This window comes from Prosopis cineraria, unplaced genomic scaffold (assembly GCF_029017545.1).
Source record: "Prosopis cineraria cultivar Desert tree isolate PC_DT_omini unplaced genomic scaffold, ASM2901754v1 PC11, whole genome shotgun sequence".
NCBI classification, from domain to species: domain Eukaryota; kingdom Viridiplantae; phylum Streptophyta; class Magnoliopsida; order Fabales; family Fabaceae; genus Prosopis; species Prosopis cineraria.
Window position 1 is genome coordinate 7,288,094 of NW_026555342.1, and position 23,557 is coordinate 7,311,650.

Consider the following 23,557-nt stretch of genomic DNA (forward strand, 5'->3'; position numbering starts at 1 on the left):
AAAAAATTGTAAGGAAGTTCCTATGGGGTTATTCAGATGACCATCGAGGAATTAGCTTGGTTAAATGGAGAGAGATTTGTCAACCACTCAAGAATCGTGGCTGTGGAATCATCAACTTGGAAGCCCAAAATAGGGCTTTCTCATCCAAACTCGCCTTCAAGATCATAGAAGAACCGAATCTTCTTTGGGTTCGTGTCCTTGGGAGTAAATATCAACTCTCCGGTGATACTGCTCAAGATATTAATAGGAAATGCTGTTCTCATTTCTGGAGAAACATCACTAAGATGTGGCAAGACACAATTATGCATATTAAAGGACAGCCGGGCATTGGTACCAATCATATGCTGACATTAATGAACATGACCTCCAAAAGCCCATTACGAATTATGTTGACAGTCATGGAAGCTGGAAATGGAATATTTTTTGTCATTTACTCCCCGGGAATATTCTCAGTCAGGTTGTTACTGTTAAAATACACCAGATAATCCATCAAGTCACTCATGCATCTAGAATCTTAAAGGAACTGACATGATTCTAACAGTATTTGGACTGAGTCTGTAAGCTCCCTATGGCACATAGAGTCAGAACTTTTCTATGGTTGCTACTCAAAGGAAAACTCCTAACCAATGCTGAACGAACTCGTCAAAAGTTTACACAGAACGCCCAATGCTCCCTTTGTACTGGCACGGTAGAAAATATCACATGTCATAAGGGATTGCCCCTTTTCTGCGTCAGTTTGGAAGAAGATTTTATCATCTGATATGTGCATTGACTTTTATGGCAAGGAGACTGACTCGTGGCTGATTACCTGTCTGCATAATCCTGATCTCGACATTTCTTGGAAGATAAGGATCAGCATCGCTTGTTGGAAGCTCTGGGATATTACGTTGGAATCGGCGTATTTTCACTGATGAGATTTTTTATACTGATACTGTAATCTCTCAAGCTACAGCCATAGTCAACTACATTTTAGATTTTACGCTCTTTCTCTGTTTTCAATTAAGACCCTGACGTAATTTTTGTCTTTCCTTTGTTTCCTTCGTACAGTTTCATTGAGTCAATGAAATTCCCCATTTACTCCCAATTTTTTTTTTTTTTGGTTGTACCTTATCCAAGTAATTTATCGTATGTTCGGTACAAATGCAATTTACACTCTAATTTCTTTTAAGGGTAGATTCTCTACATCTACATGTACCATAAAATATTTTTTCATAACTTTTAAACTATTTTAAAAAGACTTGTATTAATACATATGTCATGAATTTTTTTATTGCGTGTTTTTAGGTGTACTAATATTAAGGTAGAAGTATATCTCATTTCAAAATATGTCCACTATATATTCAAATAATTTTTTTTAAATGAGTTTAATTAGTTTATTTTATATAAAATATATTTACCTGATAAATCAATGGCCAAATTTTATTTATCCACGTATTTATTTTAATGAGAATTTTCTAACTCTAATAATATGTATGAAAATTTTCTAACTCTAATAATCAAATCAAGTAGAACTATTGCTGTCAAACCCTCCCATTAGACTTTTTGAGTTTATTGTTTTTAACTTAAAAAATCGTGTCAATTTATTTAAAAATTCAAACTAGATACAAATTAGATTAAACTTGCAAGTTAATTCTCAAAATTTATCGTTTTTATTTTTTTAATTTATAAAATTATATCAACTCATTCAAAAACTCAGAATAAATACAAACTCAATCAAATTCGTTAAATTTGTTGACTTTTTATTGAGTGGGGAGTGAGTTAAATATATACTAAGTAGAACTCAATCATAAAAGTAATAGGACCAACTTAAAAAAAATAAAACTCAAAAATGAAAAACTAAAACGAGCAAGACTTATATACTTACTCTTATATATTTAATATACTTGCATCCAATCAAATCAAGACATGAGATTTTAATATGTTAACAATATTAATAACAAGAATTTATTATATAATAAATAATCTATAATAGATACACATATATTGATTTAATTAATTGAAAACAAGCACATAAAGTATATGGGGCTAAGTATATAAGTTTTTTTTCCAACTAATATTAATAAAAAACAAGGAATACCAAAAAAAGTTGTTCTATTTTAAAATTTTCATGTTAAGTATAATAATCTTAATTTCAATCATTTATATTTAAAATATATTTAAATTAAATGATAATCAATTTTATACAGGTATTTCTTAACAGAGATATAACTCTTATAAATTTATAACTTGAATTTGAAATTCAAGTTTATATCCATATCATTAGTTTATGTAGTGTGTTAGACAAATTAAAGTAGAATCTTTTGAGATTGTCATCCATCCTCTTCATCAATTGTCATGATCTCAGTATAATTGGATTAGATTTACGTATTTGGACTTGAATACAGCATTCACTAGTGAAGGGAGAGAGGCAAGCCTGAAGTATTGTCATCCTAAAATATGATTTTATTAGGCACAAGGGCGATCTGGCAATACAAGTAAGGCCATCCGTTGAATACTCTCATAATCTGTAGTGTAGAGTGCTCTATTGCTTTGATGGAAGTATTGGTATGCTCTGCTCGTTCCTGAAAAAGTCTCTCGGATCCACCTCACTTTTAACCTTCACCAGCCTCTCAAAATTCTCATTGAAGTACTTTCTTCCGTACACTTTGCCATCTCTGTAGCTATTCTCGTCAAATTTATTCATCCCAATGTCCAGGTCTCTGTAATTCAAAAAGGCTCTCCTTGGATTCTTCGACACCAATGACGTCATGTAATCATACATCATTTTTGCTTGAGACGTCAGGTTCTTTTCCACCGCACTTCCCGCTTCATCCCAAGTCACCGAGTACTGAATCTTGAACAGATTCCCGCCTCGATGAGGAAAAGCGGTCGCATCTGATGGGATCTCGTTCATTCTTCCTCCGTAAGGATTGAAAACCAGTCCTATTTTCCCCAGCTCCGTCATCTTCTTCCACATCCCCTCCAACCTGTCCCTCGAAATTGGTGTCTGAACGTAATCTGACTTTCTCTTCAGGAACTTGGCCTTGTTCAACTCTCTGTCCAGCAGCACTTCTGGTTTCGTGCCCGCATCATAATTCGCCCACCACAGCACTGACTCGATCCAACTCGTCTCGTTACAGTTTTCCTTTTTCAAACCCAGCCGCGGAAACTCCTTCCCCAGTAGCGTCACCACTTCTTTGGATTCTCCCAGAAACAGTGCCACCACAGAAGCTCTTACCGTTAACTGCTTCTTGTTTACCTTAGATGTCGCCGGCGCTAACAGTAACCTCATGAAAAGCCTGTCGTCTGTACGAGGAGCGACGTCCTGCCATTGAACCACAAGATCGGTGGCATTTTCTTCCAGTGTCTTCTCAACACGGAAGGTAGTTACGGCTTCTGGCACGCGAACCAGTTTCACGGTGTAGGACAGGATAACCCCGAAACTCCCGCCTCCTCCTCCTTTGATGGCCCAGAAAAGATCTTCTCCCATGGAATCCTTATTTAATATTCTACCTTTCACATCAACGATTGTGGCATCGATAACGTTATCCACGGACAAGCCGAATTTGCGAAGCATGTTCCCGTACCCTCCTCCGCTCAGATGGCCTCCCACCCCCATGGTGGGACACACGCCGGCAGGAAACCCATGAACCTTGCTTTTCTCCCAAATCCGATAATACAGCTCTCCGACGGTGGCGCCGGACTGAACCACGGCGACCTCGTTTTGGATGTCGACGGAGATGTTTCTGAAGTTGAAGAGGTCCAGGATGATGAAGGGCTGGTAAGAGACGTAAGAGATGCCCTCGTAATCATGGCCGCCACTTCGGATTTTAATCTGTACGCCGATGGATCTAGCACAAATTACAGCGGCCTGGACGTGAGACTGCTGCAAAGGGGTTACGATGACGGAGGGTTTTGGGGTGGAGGAAGTGTTGAATCTGGCATTTCGGATGTAATTTTGAAGAAGTGAAGTGTAGGAAACGTTGGTGCCAGCGAATACTACATCTGAGATATGGTCGGACGGGTGGGCTATATTGGTCAGGCATTGAAGGAAAGGAGCATATACTGGGTATGCAAAAGAAACAGAGAGGTGAAGAAGAACAAGACAAGACAGGAGCGTGAAGGTGGGTGCCATGGGTGGCCCTTATGAGAGGCGCTGACCAGTGATTCTTCTTGATATATTATACACGGAGAGAAGGAGAATGAAATTCAACACACAAGGGAGGTCCTAGTGATTCAGAACATTGAACTTTTTCTAGAAATTTATTGTGATGGATTGCATTGGATCCGATTAATTAGATTCCTCAATTCGTTTCACATTCAGATACTACCGTTTTCGAAAATTCCTCAACTCCGCCTCTTTTTTCTCTTTCTTACTGTTTCCGAAATTTAATTGAGAAATACATTAAATGCTATAATCAGTCAAAATTCGAACATTTTCGTCCTGGTTTCTGTTTCTTGTTTTTTCACATTTAGTAAAATAAATCATGAACCCATATTTGAAACAGAAAAAAACTGAATTTTAGTTTTCTTTGGGATCAAATTTTATTTCTCTATAAAATTAATAATTATATCTCTTTTATTAAAAAATGTAAAGTATTTTTAATCAAATCCTACTCCAATAAATTAGTTAACTATTTTCAAACTAATATAATATTTTCATATTTACTTTTATTTAATAAAATATTTTACTTAAAAGTAAATATAAAACTATTTATTATTAAAAGAATTTAAAAAATACATTAATTAAATTATAAATACTAAAAATACCTTATATTTTTAACAACCAATCCTTTAAAAAAAAGGATAAGTAAAAAAATAACCCTTAAAAAAGTGTCTTACAATTTTAAAGGGAGAGTATTATTTAATCCATAATAATGCATACATCAATTTTTTTTTTCCGGCCAGAAACATACATCAATTGAATCTTACATATGATATTCAATTCCCGAAATGTTATATTTAATTTAATTCCTTCTTTATTAGTGTGTGTGTATATATTAATGAAATACTGTGAACCTCAACTAGATGGTACATAATTTTTCGCGAAAGGTTTGTGGTGATGAGAAAATTCTAAATGTGATATAAACTTTTTAATATACCAAAAATTAATATAGTAAAAATGACAGAAAAAATCTCATGAAATATGTAAATAATAATGAGTTCTCCATGATGTTATACCACGTTTCTAACATTAATAATTTTTAATAAAATTATTAAAATATGTCCAATTTAAAATAAAAAAATTTACATAAAGAAGTTGTAATTGCTTGTTTTGTTTTAGTCATTTAAAAAAAATTAATCATTACTTAAACTAAAGTAGTCATGGATATTTATAACACTTGAATTTCAGTGAATCGAAAATTTGCATAGATGAAGTTGTGATTATTTGTACCACTTTAGTCATTTTTAGAAAAAAAATAATTATTACTTAAACTGAAATAATTACTGATGTTTACTTTTTTGGGTTCAAGCTATATTTTGAATTGGGAGTATTTTAGTCATTTTATCAAAAATCATTAATGTTAAAAAAGTCTTCAAAGACTTTAGAAAAAATTATAACATTTTATATAATTTCACTATCTTTTGCATATTTTAAAATATTTTTCTATTAATATATTTTGAATCTTTGAGAACTAAACAATCATATGACAACTTAATTGTGAGAAACATATTTGTATAAGATGCTACTGATGTGAGTTTGATGCTATTGAATATGAGAAATCAATCGCTGCATTTATCACTCGTGAATAGTATAATTTATTGAAGTTTTTATATCATACGTAAATATATAGTATTTTAAAAATATGCTATAAAACTAATAAAATAAGAGATATTTGAGATGAGATTGATAAACAAGATGAGAAAAAGAGAATAATTCTAGCTAACTCAGTGATGTACATGTACCAAATAGCCTTTAGATATTGTGGCTCTATATTGTGTTCGCTAGCTGATTATACTTGTTTTTTGTATAACTATCTAACTGAATTTGATCTGACAATCATTATTGGATACAATTGGAAGTAGCTTTTTTAAAATATATTTCCCATGAAAAGAAATAATACAAGTAAGATCTGAGATGTGATCGGAACATCTTATCGTCTCGATAAATCAGACAATGACAAAGAAAGATCTGGATGATAACATTTATTAAAATTTTAATTCATGTAATTTATGAAGTTTAAAATCAAAATAATACAAGTACATAAATTACATCAATTTGAAGTCAATTATTGAATTACATTAATCACAGCTACATATTATGATAGCAATTACAAGTGATCTCTAGGCTGTAAGAGCAAAAATAACAGACAAGCTAAGTATAACATCAAATTATTTTTCTTCTATTTTAGTTGAAATGTGCTAAGCTAATTACTCTTTCAAAAATAAAACAAGAAATACAATATAAATAAAAGTTGTTAAATATATAGATACAAGAATAAATTATATTAATATAATCAATATATTATAAAGAAATGTACTACCATGTTTATTCTATGTCATTAAAATTATCAATATAAAAAAATTTAATTTTATATAAAAATTGCAAGTATTGAAATTATAATTGATATAATTAATATAAGTATAAATTATATTAATATAATTAATATATTTAATGTATATTTTTAAAATAAAAAATAATATATATAATATTTAGGACGGGATGGGACGTCCCGATGGTAATCCTATATCCCGTCCCATCTCGAACTTCTTTCCTATTTCATCCTGTAAAGTCCCGTCCTAATTATTTTCATGTCGGGATAATATCGGGCTAATCGGGACGAGTATAAACCGAACACCCTTAGTTTTAATAATAAATTTAATTTGAAGATAAAAAAATAAAATATATCTAATTACTTTTATGAATGGGCCATATTTTAAAATATTTAAAAATCTCATTCATAATTTATGAAAACTGTATTGTTTCAGGTTATTGAGCTCATTTTCTCCCTCCCTCCCTCACAACAATAACAGGGGATACATTAAATTAAGAAGATTACATCAATGTCCTTACATCAGGCTTGCTTCTTTCTTCACCCTCCTCTCTCAACAGGCAAGAAAGACGATGATTAAAGATGGTGCTACCATATTTAGCTAATCTATCAGCCTTTCAGCCTATATAAACATTACACTCACGTTTACTAAATCTCAAAATAAGTTGCTAATTCCTGTTAATAAGCAAGCGAGTGCGCTGAATGAGGTCCTAAAAAATGTTTTTCAAGAAAATGAATATAATGAATTATTTGCTCGCTCCACGTCCTCATCATTTGAAAAGCAAATGTGATGGGGACAACCCCTCACCTCAAGATGGCCGTATATATATAATAGGCTTGATGTGGATAGATCGCCCTACTCTCTAGTTGGACAACAACTTGTGCAGCTGCGCTCCAATCCAAATCTCCAGATACATGAATGAATGGCTAAAATTGCGACCATATGGGACCGTTTCACTTCCACAATTCCCAAACCACAACTCACGCCTCATGATTCATGATTCGCAGATTTTTTTTGACAACTACGAACTCTACTCTGCACCCTCGTCCGTCTTATTTTAAATCCTTAATATCTTCAGTCTACTCTCGTCCATATTTTTACAACAATTAAATAACTAATTTATCAATATTCAACCACCTACGAGTGGGAATTAAACAACACCGCCACCTAATCAAAGAAAACACTACATTTACTTTGAAACTATTGCTTGTCATTATTTTTTTGGGATGATTTTTTGGCACACTGACCCGGCATCCTTGGGAAGTGGGAACACTCAACTGACTTATGGCACCACCACAAGAAATTTCTCCGCGGACTCGGTCAACTGTTTGCACAATCTTAATATCTTTATTATCGCTATGAGCCTAGTTACAGTACAATGTTTAGATTTTAATGATTGAAAATTAAATAATAAAAAAAGGAAATTCTGCAATAATCAAACATAATCGTGTTCGGAGGAATCTGCTTCGTTGCTCGATCACCCTCCTCATAACTATTTTGGAAGCACGGGTATGCTCTGCTCGTTTCTGAAAAAGTTTTGGGGATCCACAGCGCTCTTCACCTTCACCAGCCTCTCCAAGTTGTCGTTGAAGTATTTTCTTCCATAAACTTGACCTTCTTCGAAGCTGTTCTCCTCAAAATGATTGATCCCGATATCCAGGTCCCTGTAATTCAAGAAGGCGCTCCTTGGATTCTTCGACACGAATGGCGTCATATAACTGTACAGCCTTCTCGCTTGACTTGTGAAATTCTTGTCCGCTGCACTTCCTGCTTCGTTCCAATTCACCGAATACTGAATCTTGAACAGATTCCCTGCTCGATGAGGAAACGCCGTCGCATCTGACGGAATCTCGCTCATTCTTCCTCCGTAAGGATTGAAAACAAACCCTGTTTTCCCCAGCTCTATCATCTTCTTCCATATCCACTCCAGACCAGCTCTGGAGATTGGCGTCTGAACATAATCTGATTTCCTCTTGAGGAAGTTCGCGGAGTTCAGCTTCCTGTCGAGCAACACTTCTGGCTTTGTTCCCAAAGCGAAATTTGCCCACCAAAGCACAGAATCAATCCAGCTCGTTTCGTTGCAGTTTTCTTTCTTCAGACCCAGCAGAGGAAACTCCTTCTCCAATAGTGTCACCAGTTCATCGGACCGTCCGAGAAACAATGTCACCACGGAAGCTCTCACTGTTTTCTGATTCTTGTTCACCTTAGAAGTCACGGGCTGTAAAAGCAGCCTCATGAAAAGCCTGTCATCTGTTTGAGGAGCAACATCTTGCCACTGAACCACGAGATCGGTGGCATTTTCTTCCAGTGTCTTCTGAACTCGGAAGACAGTTACAGTTTCTGGCACGCGAACGAGTTTAACAGTGAAGGACAGTATAACCCCAAAACTGCCGCCTCCTCCTCCTTTAATAGCCCAGAAAAGATTTTCTCCCATGGAATCCTTGTTTAATATTCTACCGTTCACATCGACAATCGTAGCATCAATAATATGATCCACAGACAAGCCGTATTTTCGAAGCATGTTGCCGTACCCTCCTCCGCCCAGATGACCTCCCACGCCGACGGTGGGACACACCCCTGCAGGGAATCCATGAACCTTACTTTTTTCCCAGATACGGTAATATAACTCTCCGAGGGTGGCCCCCGACTGAACGACGGCAACCTCGTTTGGGATGTCGACGGAGATGTTTCTGAGGTTGAAGAGGTCGAGGATGATGAAGGTTTGGTCGGAGACGTAGGAGGTGCCCTCATAATCGTGGCCACCGCTCCGGATTTTGATTTGAACTCCGATGTATTTGGCGCAAATTACAGTGGCTTGGACATGGGATTCCTTGGAAGGGGTGACGATGATGGAGGGTTTTGGGGTTGAGGAAGTGTTGAATCTGGCATTTCTGATGTAATTTTCAAGGATTGAAGTGTAGGAAACATTTGTTTTTGCGTATACAATGTCGGAGAGATCGTCGGATGGATCCGCGTGTTTGGTTAGACAGTCGAGGAAGGGGCTGTAAATGGAAGTTGGGTCTGCAAAAGAAACAGAGACATAAAGATGAAGAAGAAGAAGAAGAAGAATCGAAGAAAGATATGGAGAAAGAGGGGATGATGCTTGTGTCGACATGAGCAGAAGCAATGGTAGGCATGCGTGGGAATCAATGTGGGCAAGAGAAACCGAGAAGTGATGTGTTTTATAGTACGGAGGGTGGGAGGAAGACGGGATAGAGATGGGTCCACAAGCACCTAACATTTGGCCCAAGTTGGAACGTGAGAAAATTAAGCACTGGCTCATCTTACGGGGACTAATAGGATCTTCCATCAGTTGTGCTGTTTTAACTTTTCTAACGATCCAATTCCGACGTCCTCGTGAAGTCCAAGCATATGCCTTGTACAGTTGTAATTCAATTTAGATTATTTGTCGTGCTGTTTACAAAAGGTTTTTTTGAAAAAAAAAAACCAAAACAAAAACTGATTCTTGTTTTTCTGCAGTCTGTTTGAAATTTCCTCGAAGGTGATTACTGATTAATTATCCAGAAGCGCAAAGTATACGTTATTTATGATACAGTCAAAACTTTGAACTAGTGATATTCAAAGCGAACAATTAACATGGTTTACAGCCCACTCGCTCCTACGGTCCCGGCTCTCTTAGCTTGTTTATGCTTTTATATATGTCCTTTTAAGTTTTAATATCGTTTGAACTTCTGTAACAAATAAATTTGGACTATAGCACACAGCTTAGACACGATAACATGGGGTTTTTTATTTTCTTCAGAAAAGGACATTAATTTTAGTGTAAGTTTTATTATTCATTTATAATAACTAGCCTTGGTCTCTGTTATGTGTGTACGGCGCGCAGCAATTGCATTTGTTCCTTGAGTGGTTCGAAAGGATATTTAAAGCATTAGTATAATATGTTGTGTTTGAATTCATAATTAAACCGGACAAATGATTAGCTTAATCAGTTGATGTTAATAACCGTTTCGCACGAATATGTTAAAAAATAAATCCATACCTGACCGTGAGTAAACCATCGGCAAATATTATCCAAGTATTTCTGGTCTCTTTAATTTCGTCTTTGAAAATGACCATTTTCATTTCATTGTTATTCTAGAACCCCAATAAAACAAGAAAAAAAGGAACCATTAGTTACCAATGGAGTTTCTCTTGTTTCGGAAAAACAAATATATAGCTGACTCCTCGCGACTCGGTGAAAATTTACTGAGGTATATTTTCAAAAATAACCCAAACAATGTGTGTGTGGCCAGGGCCATGAAAAGATCGGCAAAAGAGACGTACATCTCCGCAAGGAGTTGTCTAGTCAACTTCTTTTTTCTTTTTCTTTATTTCTTTTTTTTTTTTATGCAAAGTTCTCTAGTCAACTCAATTTGTGGTGTATCTTAATTAGAATGAGATCAAATATACATTAAGGTAGGGTCAGTGAATAAGGTCACAATGTAAAGTGCATAATCCACGGATTTGGAATTCAGTTTAATTTTATAATTCTTAATTAACAAATAGTATTACTTGTCAAGTAGATTACAGTGTTCCTTTTTTAATGAATCTTTGATCTGAAATCACGCTGTTCAAACAAAGTCTGCCCTCGGAAAAATCGGTGACAAGATGATATAACTCTCTGAAATAACTGCGTTTATTAGCTATTAAGTAATCGAAATCATAAGGAAAAAAAAATAAAAACCGTCAATTAAGCACTCTTTATGGGTGATTCATACGCAATGATAAATCAAATAGAGAATTGAGTAGAATACAGAATGAAAAAGAAAAGCGGGAATGAAAGACATAACAAGTGAATAATCGGATGAAGATCAGATGCTGTAGTCAAAGAACCAGGGTGGGAAACGAATATTATTACGAGTGACAAAGTGGAACGCGTAAAGCAATAAATGTGATGGAAAGCTACAATGAAATCTCCTAAATTATATAAATAATAACATAATTTTTTACAATATCATAATTATAATTTTATTAAAATCTCTAAAAAAATTTGTGTTAATAAATTTTAAAATAAAAAGTTCATTTTATCTTTATTAAAAATAATAAATTTTAATTATAACTTTTACTTCAAGAATAATAATTTTTGTTCAGTAAATCTCAAAAGTTAACTAAAAAATCACAACTTATCAAATGTAAGTTTTATTATTAAAAAATAAGTTTGTAAAATAATAAGTCACAGTCACAATTTTATTTGAATAATAATAATTTTTTTTATAAATTATAAAAATTGAATAAAAAATTATAACTTATTAAATGTAATTTTTGTTATTAAAAAATAAATTTTTAAAATAATAAATCACAATCATAACTTTTATTTAAGTAATAATAATTTTTATTTAAAAATCAGAAGAATTGAATAAAAAAAATAATTTATCAATAAAGATAAAAAAATATTTTTAATTTAAAATTTATTAATACAGAAATTTTAAGAGATTTTAATAAAATTATGATATTTTTAGATATTAGAGTAATAAGAGTATTATGTATATAATTTGAGAGATGGTATTGTCATTTTTCCTAAATATGATCTTTTTTTTTTTTAGCCAGACCCTAAATATGATCACCAACGCGTACTTGAAGAAACTTTAAGCCGTCAGATTTGATATTTCTCTCTAAATAACTTTCACAAATAATTGAGAATTGATGGAGAGGCTGGGAAAAACACTTTCTCTTCAATCTCTGACGCAACGGAAAGAGGATCTTTTTATTTTTTTTCTCCTTCATTTTTCTTTATGTCCCTATCTCCACCATTCATTAATTTTATTATTTAAAAAAATTATTTAATAAAATAATTTGAATGGTGAGAATTTAATTTTATTATTTAAAAAAATTATTTAATAAAATAATTTGAATGGTCAGAATGGAGGAAGTAAGGGAAAATGGAGAAAAAAAATTAAAAAGATCCCTCTCTTGATGCAATGCTTGGGCCGCGAGAGAAATCAATAAAAAAAAAAGATAAAAAATAAAAAGAATTAAAGTGAAAAGTGAAGGTAGAAATTAATTAGCCGACGAAGAAAAAATAAAAAGGAGGAAAAAGTTATTTTTTTTATATGGGTAAAACTTAAAACTTTAACATGTTATTTATATATTTTTTATTATATATTATTAATGGAATTTTTTTTTGACAAAGACTAGTGGGAAAAAATATAATTACAAATCATTTTTATTCAATTTTAATTCTTATTTACTAAATTATTAAATGTATAATGAATAATTTAAAAATTTTAAACAATAACCAAATATATGAATGAAAATAGAGAAAAAAACACCCGTGGATAAATTTAGAAGTTAAAGTTTTCTTTCTAAAATTTTTCTATTTGAAAAAAAAGGGGTATGTGCGATATTTATTTTCTTTTCAGTTTTTTTTTCCCCTTTCAGTTCACTTTTCTCTTTCAGTCAAGCATGAAAACATAGAATTTTACCGAATAATGTAGTATTTATGGATTCATTTTGCTTCACAAACTATAAGTTACTTTCAGTGTTTCTCGTCAATTATCTGCTTGGACTCTGTATATTACTTTTATTGATATATTTTATTTCCTGGCCGGAACTTATATATATTTATTTCCAAATAAAAATGTAATGAATGAGGGTGTTACATTTAATGTAACATTGACAAATGGAGACGAATGCACTGCTTTCGAAGAGACCGAGTCAAAGGTCATTTTCATCACTTGGTCTGCTCGTTTGTGATCAAAATTGGAAAGTAAACTCTTTTTACCAGAAAAGAAAAGAAGAGAAAAGAAAAGTAAACTCTAAATTAATTAGCTGAACTGACCATTTGAATTGAATGCTCCCAGTTTTGAAAAATACTCCAGCTTGGGGTTGTTCGTAATGGAACTGTTTCCACCGAGATTTGCACTCGCCTGTCCCAAATTATAAAGTATATTTTTAAAAGATATTTAGTATTTTAAAATATTACTCTTCTTATTATATTTTTTTAATAGTTTTTATAAATAAAATATTAAATAAAAAATATTTTTTGAAGTTTATATTTTTGTTTTTTAAAAATAAAATTTAAAGTATATTTAAAAAGCTTTATTAATATATGTAATATTATTTAAAAATATCTTATAATTTGAAATAGAGGAAGTATAAAGCAATCAATTATGATTTCAAAATTAATTCTTCCTCACGTTTGTTTAATTATAATCTATCCCATAACAACTGTGATAACTTCGTACTTCTTGTTATAAAATATAACTAATATGAAGAGTAGAAAAAAAATAAGATAATATAAGAAATGAAGAGAAAAAATATGTTTTATTTTATCTCCTTTAATATATTTTCTTTTCAATTGAGCTATGTACATTGTATTATCTTTATATAATATTATTGGAATATATTTTTTAACAATAAACCACACATTTTTTTGGATATGATGGATCATTAATCTTAGACGAACACATTCTCTACTTGTCTCATGAATTGCAATTATTTTTGTATGATTTGATGAGGTAGCAACAACAGTTTGTTTTATTGAATGCTAAGATATTGCTATACCCCACAAATAAATAAATATTTAGTTTGTGATATACCTTTATGTGGGTGTGATCAAAATCTTGTATCTATATAAGTAATAAGTTATGATTCAAATTTATTAGAATAAAATAATTCCATATCTATTGCCCTTCAAAGATATCAAAATAAGGTTTAACTCAATTTCAATGTCTTTTTGTTGGAAAAGAACTAAATATTGCTAATAAATTTATAACAAATGTAATATCAGGTCTTATTGAATTAGCAAGATACATTAATACATTTATAGTGCTAAGATATGTGGTACTTTTCTTTTTGAAAGGGAATGGATTATCATTAAACAAATATGTACAGCACGCAAGAATGAACAAAAAGCACGTTAAGTGGCATGATCAATGGTGTTAACCATCTGACGCGTTTTGACAATGGCATTAACTAAACTACAAATAGAAATAACTAAACTATGTGGTGTTTCATGCTCATCCATAAAGATTCTCCTATTTCTATTGGTCCAGAGTTTCCAACGGAGGGTGCCAAATCCAAGTCTCCAATGTGTACCCATGAGGCGTGGATTTAAGTTCCAGAGAATCCATTCCTTGAAGGGCTTGGTAAAGAATGTTGGTGGTTCAGTATAGGGCAAGACCAATCTCCAACAGGCACGAGTAGTGGGGTATTATCAAAGGATGTGGTCTATGCCTTCAATGTCAGCATTACACTTGGAGCAGGAAGCATCCTCAAAAATTCCACGACGTTTTCTTTCAGCATTGGTAAGCAGTCGATTCTTCATCATTAGCTAAAGGAAGGTTCGAATACGTTGCAATCCTGGCCACTTCCATATCCATTCCTAGTAAAACTCAGGTACATTCTAGTTAAGCTCTAGTTTGGCCGCGTATGCTGAAGCAATAGAGAATTCACCATTCAGGTTGAGATTCTAATAGCAGGTGTCAGGGTTTGTGCTGATTGGTGGTGGAACTTTAGTGGCGAGTTTGATATTGAAATTTGATGGAAGGAGGCTTCGGAATAGTGACCATTTCCATTGTCCAAATTCATCAATGCAGTCTCTCACAGGCTGTTGAAAGATAGCAGCTAGGATGTCAGCATATGCGAGGAACTTAAGGTGTCCCATATCACTAATCTAGTTGTCCTGCCAGAGTAGGATACTATTGCCATTTCCCAAGTGCTATGCTAGGTGCATTTCAGTGTCAGGCCATACTTCAGCAATTCCATGCCAGAAGTGAGAGACAGCTTGCGTATGAAAGGCGTACTACGTTTCATCTTTCTCTTGAGAGAAATTAAAAAGGATGTTTTTTTTTCATTGAAAGATTTTACAATTATTAAAGTAATTAATAAATATATTTTATTTATATAAAATTACTTTAATATTTTTTTAATGTAAATTGATTGATGAGAAAAAATTTTATTTATTAAGTACTTGATTTATAAATTAAGGCAAAATTTTATTCTTCTAATATTATTTCAAGTTCTTTCTGTTTCTTTCTATAAGTAATTAACTGTCTTTTAAAGCTTTTCAAGAGTTTTAATTATATTCAAATCATTCACATAGATAACAATTGTAACAAACCATGACCCTTTTCTCCTTATAAAAATACATGAAGATATTGGATTATTTTTATAACTTTTATTCAGCAAATATTCACTGAGATGATTATATCACATTCTTCCATATTATTTCAATATATACAAAGATTTATGCAAATGAATTGCATATTTTTCTCAAAAATCTTTACATGTTTTTAGAAATTTAAATCCTTCAAGAATTTTCATATAAATCTCTATATATAAAGAGCTATATAAATAGGTTGTAACAATATCCACTAGACACATATTAAGTTTTATGTGTGCTGCCAGATCTAATTAGTTTTTTAAAAGTGATTGCATCCACCACAAGAGAATATGTATATACTAGGTTTTTGTGAAAATTTTTGTGCTACTATTCATTCTTTATATCCGATTAATGACTTCATTTTTCTCATTTTATTTTCACACAAATAGCCCTCTATATCTAACTGATTCTACACCATTAGGTATTCAGATTAAAAGTTCAAAAACTTCACATTTTGAAAGTAAATTTAGCTCTGTTTGAATTGTATCTTTTCATTTTGGCCAATCATTTCTATGTCTATATTTTTCAACTAATTTTAATTCTAGATCCTCATTTTAATTCATTATTTCCACAGTAACATTATATTAACATATGTCATCGACAACTATATTTTTTTGATTTCATCTTTTTCCCATAATAATATAACTTATTAAGATCTTTTCATTATTTTCAGGTACCTAGATCTCTTCTGGAGTCTTCTAATTAGTTATGTCTCCATACTCTTCTAAAGTACTAGCTTCCTTAACTATAACATCTTTATCTATGACATCTTTGTTTTGTGCTCCTTTCTTCTTTCTAGGATTTTTATTTTTGGAACCAATTGATCTACCACACTTCAAGTGTGGCTTAGATTCATGTGCACTTTTTAATTGTCTTACTAGGACATCAATTCTAATAGGAATATTTTTAGTTGAAATATGAGAGTTGATAATCTTTTTGAGGTTAGTAAATACACTTGGCAATTGATTTGCAATATTTTGCAAATGAATTATTTTTAACTTCAAGTTCACATTACTTCGTGCAAGGATTTATATGAAATAATGATAATACATTTCATATAATTTCTTTGTCCAGCTACTTGTTTTCTCCCTTAATATTGAGAAAATTATTTCATCAAAATGATAATCATAAGCTGTAAATAAATCTCCAGTTAATGGTTCTAGATACTTGATTATAGAGGAAGATTCAAAACCAATATATATTTCCAATCTTCTTTGAGGTTTCATCTTTGTGTGTTGTGGTAAAGTAATAGGAACAAACGCTGCACATCTAAAAATTATAAGATAAAAAATATTTGGCTCCTAATCAAAAGCCAATTATAACAGAAAAAATTTATAATAACTTGTTGGCTTAAAGTGCACAAGGGCTACTACATGTAAAATTGCATGTTCCCATGTTGAAATAGGAAGTTTTGTCCTTAAGAGCATTAGTCTAGCTATCAATTGGATACATTTAATGAATGATTTTGCTAGACTATTTTAAGTATGGACATAAGTAACAGATTTTTCAATTGTTATTTCAGTTGATATGCAAAAATCATGAAAAAATTGCAACGAAAATTCACTCGTATTATTAAGATGAATTGACTTAATTGTATAATTTGGAAAGCTGTGCTTGTAATTGAATTATCTGAGCAAGTAATCTTGCAAATGTTAAATTATGTGTTGATAGCAAACACACATGTGACCATCTTATAGATGCATATATTAAAATCATAAAATATCTAAATAGTTCACATGGTGGATGGATAGGTCTACATATATCCCCTTAGATATGTTCAAGAAAAATAGGGGATTCAATTATCTTACTTTTGGAACTGGAGGTCTTTTAATTAATTTTTCTTGAAAGTAAGTAGCACATGAAAAATTCTTAAATTAAAGAATCTTCTGATTCTTAAATGGATGTTGATGTAAATTTACAATAATTTTTTGTATCATGGTTGACTCAAGATGGCCTAACCAATCATGTCAAATGATAAATGTATCCTAATCAATAAACTTCTTGTTGACTATTGCATTTATTTCAACTACACTATTATTTGTATAGTACAAACTAGAAGATAACATGGATAATCTCTCTATGATACATTTCTTTCCAAATCTAAATTCTGTAATATGCAAATATTTAACATCTTTCTTATTTATAGTCTCTATATAATACCCATTTTGATAGATATCTTTAAAATTTAATAAATTTATTTGAGACTTATATGAATATAATGCATCATTTATAATATTGTTTGTTCCTTCAGGTAATAGTATAATTGCTCTTCCAGAGCCTTAATTTAGTGTTACCTTTATGGTATTGGCACTTCCATCTCTTATTGTTCAATAAGTAAAATATTTTTTTTTATCTTTAAGTATGGTGTGCATTGTAGCACTATCCATGAGATATATATCTTCATTGTTGTATCTGATGAAAGAAAGGAGAATATCCATATTCTTCAACAAAAGAAAGAAAATGCATTAAAATAAATTCTTAATAAAATTCATTCCAAGCAATAATGCTTTTATTATCAAAAAAAAAAAAACAAGAACGCTAAATCATAGAAACAAAAGTGAAATGTAATTCAAAAGCATAATTCAAATTATTTTAATTATTTTTCAACTAAAATTGTCTTATCTTAATTTTCAAAAAAATCAACTGCCTCCAAGTGTGCCATAGCATCAAACTATTAATATCATCCAACTCAATAATTTTATCATTTTGTATATAAAATTTGCCTCAACATCATCATTTTAAAAAGTGATATTTGCTTCCACATTATTTGAATTTCTTTTGATGGAGGCTTGATAAAGCTTTGCTAGATACGCAGGTGTACGATAGGTAAGTGATCAATGCCTCTTTATACTACACCAATAACATTGATTTTCAATAATTTTTAAGGACTGCTCTTATCTCTCTTTTTTCCTTTCATTATTTTTCTTCTTTCGGTGGATATTAGGATTATAATTAATACCACCACCACCATGATAATGATAATTAGCATGTCCCATACCACCATTGTAACGCCCTCATAAAAATGACCTTAAAATTACCATGGTAAAAAAAAAACCCAAACATATATCTATTGTGGTAGAAAAAATTGAAACCCATTTGCTAAAAGTTAATCAAGGTAGACAATACAAAACTATAGTTGCCAGAGTTTACCATGGTTAAAAGGAAAAAAATCTATTATTTAACAAAAATAAAATCATTTTGAGATTTGCAATCAAAATATAATATTTAGATAATTTTCACGTCAAAAATAAGTCTTCTAGAATTATCATATAAGTTAATCAAATTGAAAACACATTCTAGAACCATGGCAATATTAAATATGTGAGAAGTAAACGTGTACCTAATAAGAGGAGTGCAACAAAGCCCCAAAGCTTACTCTTCTTGTGTCTCCTCTTACTTCCTACTTGAACCAGCACATGGGAATATTAAAAAATGGGATGAGCACTAATGTCTTAGTAATTCAAAATTTGATCATTGACATACAAACCAAATATCTGGATACATCAATTCATAATTTATAATACATATTCACATTATTATTTACTACTAGACTATAATCAATCACAATGTTATATACAAGTGACAGTGATGCATGTAGCCTCCTTTATTACTCCTTCCAGCCTTATATTGCTGAATAGAACCATAGGCTTATCCATGATTTAATCTACACATTGGACCAAACCAAACTCCTCCAATGCTTGAGATGTGCCTGGCCAAAGGCACAGAGCCTATGGCTCCCCCCTTAAAGAACCAAATTAGGAGACGTTACTGTCTTTTGTTCTCCCTTTACAAACCTGATTAAGTAAGTATTGAGGAATGAAGCCTTATACAAGGGCAACTATTATGCACACATTGGAGGCAAACCATATGGTTATTAAATCATATACGTGTATCAACATTGTTTCCTCCTCAACCCATCACCAATGCAAATCATGCATGTGTAACATTCACAATGCATACAAGCATGTTTGAAAAAAATAATGTACTCCTACATTGTCATAATATCCGATAGAATTTACAAGCAAGCTTGACAGAATTCAAATAATACAATTCTAATAAATTATATTTTTATCATTTTGTAGTCTTAGCAGTTATATATACTTATAGCATGCTCATGGGTAAAAATATACAAAACATATTTATACAAATCACAACATCAACCATGTCTTGCATACACATGATAAAACATAAAGTTATCTATTCTCTTTTAACTTACAAGTAACCACTTAGCAAATCCCAGCAAAATATTAATATATAATTCTAAATAGTTACCAAGTACCTTAGTGATACTCTAAAGCTATTCTTAGACCTTAAAGCCACCTTAAAAAATCCAAAATTCTCTTGAAAATTTATATCCAGCAACTAATTTCTTTATATTTATAACTCTAACAAATTTTTATAACTCTAAAGCATTGATTTTAATCTTTTAGTCATCACAAATTTATATTCTAAGCCTCAAATCTTACTTTAAAAATTCTCAAATTTGATAAAAAATTTATATATGGAAAATAAAGCTCTTAAAACCTCAAGACAGATCTAGATTTATTATTAGAGAAATTATCTACCAGCAAAAAAATCTGAAAAATTTAAATAGATTACATCCTAGATTTCTCACGCTCAAGAATTTAAAAATTACGAAGATAGATAGACAGAACTAAAAATTTAAAACAGTTATCTGATCTTAAAAGGCCTAAACTCACCCTTTAAAATTTTGACTATAGCCTAAGTTCTACATTTCCCATCTTCTCGGCGACGCTCTTTATCCACCCCGCTTGCCATCATGCCTGTGTGCTGCTAATGCAAAATGTGAATGCGCGCGCGCGTTTTGGGTTTCAATCATTAAAATGACTCCCCCCTTTTTTTTTAAAGAAAAACACACACACACACACACACACACACACACACACACAAAATATTATTTGTTTATAACTATATAATAAATATTTCCTCTCTCTATATATATGTATAGCCATTCATCCCCTCTCTTTTATATTTTTTTATTATTATATCTTTTTTTAAATTAAAACTTTTGAAATTATTTTCTTTTAGATAAGTTTTCCTATTTAGATTATTTTACCTTTTTTCTAAATTTCTAGTCATCAATAAATGTTTAATAATTTTTTATATCTTGAAATTCCTTTCCTATGCTTTGAAATTACCTATAATTATTTTAGTATACTAAGATTAAAATTTAGAATATTACAACCACCACGTCCATGGCTGCGATCGCTACCACAACTATGACCATAGTAATTGATATGTATAGTCACATTTGTTTTAGGAAATGGAGTTAATCCAATGGGATGAATTTTATAATTTTTATCAATAGTTCATTATTTTGTTCAACTACAAAAAGACATTGAATTAATTTAGAATATTTTAAAAACTTTTTTCATGATATTGCTGCTGTAGGAGCATATTTAAAACATGAAAAGTTGATGTCTTCTCTTATAAGCCCTCATCATTTATTTTCTTGCCATATAATTTTAATCGAGAACTTATTTTAAAAACTACTAAATTATATTCACTTATAATTTTAAAATTTTGCAACTCAAATGCATTTATTCATATAAGACTTTAGGTAAAATTATCGTTTTCTCCTAGTTATGCATTCACTAGTAGAAAATCAAGATTTAGTGAGGACCATATTCTTCGCTAAATCAATTATATTCCTTGTTAATATCAATTTAGCGAGAAAATTATTTTTTCATTAAATTCATAGTTAAATAACAGGTCGCTAACATTTAGCGAAGCATAATTTATTCTCCTCGCTAATTAACGAGAAATTAGCAAAGACATTATTTCCTCTCTAAATTTTGGTAAGGAACTAAAATGCCTTGCTAATCCTATTTTTTTAGCCAGGACTTTTGACAAGGAACTCTATCCTTGTTGATTGGAGAGAAATTAATTCCCCACTAATTGCTCACAAAATCAGTTTAATTGGAGAGGAATTAATTCCTCACAATTTCCTCACTAAATTGCACGTTTATTTTATAAGAATTAAAATTTTGATATAAATAAATCACATTCAATCAAACAATTGATTATAAAATAAAATTTAAAATACACAATATAACATAAGTGGTTTAATTTGTTAATCATAAATAAAAAGTCATAACATAATGGTTCAATATGCTAATCACATATTAAAAGTGATATAATATTATAATAGAGTAGAGTAATAAACTTAATGGGAGTTATAAAAGTATCTCATACGTAGTAGCCCCTGCTTTGAAACATTTAAAACAAAGAGCAAGCATATCTATGTTCCGAAACTCCGTTAAATTTACATTGTATGGAACTAACACAGTCTGACCAGCTTCACTTAAATGACAATTGTCAAGGTCAATATTCTCATGCGTGTGGAGGCCGTTACTCTCAGTTAGCTCCCTTGCCTCATCCAAATCAGAAGGATTCATTCTCACATCAATGGAACAATGATCCTTAGAATTTTCTGTTCTTTTCACTTTAGACACAGTAAATTCTTTGGATGTGTTTGTTACAACTTCAAAGCTGTCACCAGCATTTTTACTGGCGCTGTTATCACCAAAAGCAAAGGCGTATAACATTAGAGTCAGAAAAATGTAAAACATATATTTCAACTTTAAGTTTCTTTCATCTATATAAAAAGTCCTCTTTTATTTCTGTTTCATTTCAAATAAAGTAATTATATCAGATTTTTTCCAAACCAGTCCCAACTAGAAGCACCTTTAGAGATTTGACCATCTTTGAGTATTTCCTCCTGAACACCATATAGCCTGGAATCCTCTGCATCACCATTCCTGGAAGAAGTACTTGCTACTGTTTGATTACTTGATGAGTTTTTCTTTCTCTTCCTCTTAGAACCTATTACACTGGTTCTCAGTGGATCAGTATTACCGCATTGCTCAGCTGGTTGGCCAACTTTAATCTTCGGTAGGTCCTCCAAAAGTGCTGAGAAGCATTCTCTGGCTTCAAGCTCTCTTTATTAGAATCACTAACCAAAGATCTCTCTTCCTTCAAAGCACTTTCATATCCACTCCTCTCTTTTCCCTTCCGCTTTTTCTTTGCAGGAGATCCAGCACCTGAAGGTTCTTGAGAAACCATATCATGCTGGAATTCAATATGCCCCCAGATTTGTCATGGTTAGTTTCAACCTGTTCCTTTGGTTCTTCAATTTTCTTTTGTTCCTCATCGAACTTGTGTACTTCAGCCTGCTGAGATATACCCTCTACCTCCTGCATCTTGTCTTCTAAATCATGAGTCAAAGATCTCTTCCTTTTCTTATGTTTTTCACTTACAATGGATGCACATGCAGAAGGCTCTGTCCTTGACTTACCATATTCAGCATTGATGTTTTTCTTACCATTATTCTTGCATTCAGAATGCTCCTTTCGAGCTTCAATTTCCTCAACTGCATCATTTGACATCTGGACTACAGACCTTGTGTTCTTTAAATTCCCGCCTAGTTCATCTCTGCTTGCATTCTCTGAAGGGTTTTTAGGGACTAAATTACCTTCCCGCTCAGCCATTGATATACCAGTTCCCAGAGCAGAAGCACCAATCGAAGCATATCAATAGCACCAATCAAAGCACTAAATTACCTTCCTTTTAGAAGGATGACTGAGAGGAATATCAATAGCACCAGTCGAAGCACTATTATTATTATTTTTGAATTAAAGGCCACGGATACATCGTGCTAGTTGATAATATAAATTATGTCAGCATACAAAAGATTACAATAGTCAGGCGGCGGGCTATCAAAAATATGAACATATAAATTATTGAAATAGGCTTGATGAGATAACTAATCTGCACATTTGTTAGCCTCCTTGAAAACGTGGTTGAATGTGATTGTCCTATCCCGCATAATGAGATCTTTGATTTTATTGATTGTTTCAAATAGTGGATGGATATTAGAGAATTCGTTATGGATTAGCGAGAGAGCTTCTGTAGACTCAATGTAGATATTGACTTTATCAAACTTATTAGCCCAGC

General features: G+C 31.9%; 2 protein-coding genes across 2 annotated transcripts; both read right to left on the minus strand.

The window, feature by feature from the left end:
• Positions 1-2,421: 2,421 nt before the first annotated feature.
• On the minus strand, positions 2,422-4,255 carry LOC129287120 (berberine bridge enzyme-like 21). Its single transcript, XM_054923279.1, has one exon. It carries the CDS (start codon positions 4,112-4,114, stop codon positions 2,522-2,524), a length of 1,593 nt encoding a protein of 530 aa, XP_054779254.1. The 5' UTR covers positions 4,115-4,255; the 3' UTR covers positions 2,422-2,521.
• A 3,546-nt stretch (positions 4,256-7,801) lies between these two features.
• Positions 7,802-9,768, minus strand: LOC129287087 (berberine bridge enzyme-like 21). The gene has a single exon (XM_054923242.1). It carries the CDS (start codon positions 9,755-9,757, stop codon positions 7,967-7,969), a length of 1,791 nt encoding a protein of 596 aa, XP_054779217.1. The 5' UTR covers positions 9,758-9,768; the 3' UTR covers positions 7,802-7,966.
• Between the last annotated feature and the right edge of the window lie 13,789 nt (positions 9,769-23,557).

Bases quoted from the DNA above. Each gene is read 5' to 3' on its own strand.
- LOC129287120 (XM_054923279.1), bottom strand. From the start codon at position 4,114: ATGGCACCCACCTTCACGCTCCTGTCTTGTCTTGTTCTTCTTCACCTC.
- LOC129287087 (XM_054923242.1), bottom strand. From the start codon at position 9,757: ATGAGCCAGTGCTTAATTTTCTCACGTTCCAACTTGGGCCAAATGTTA.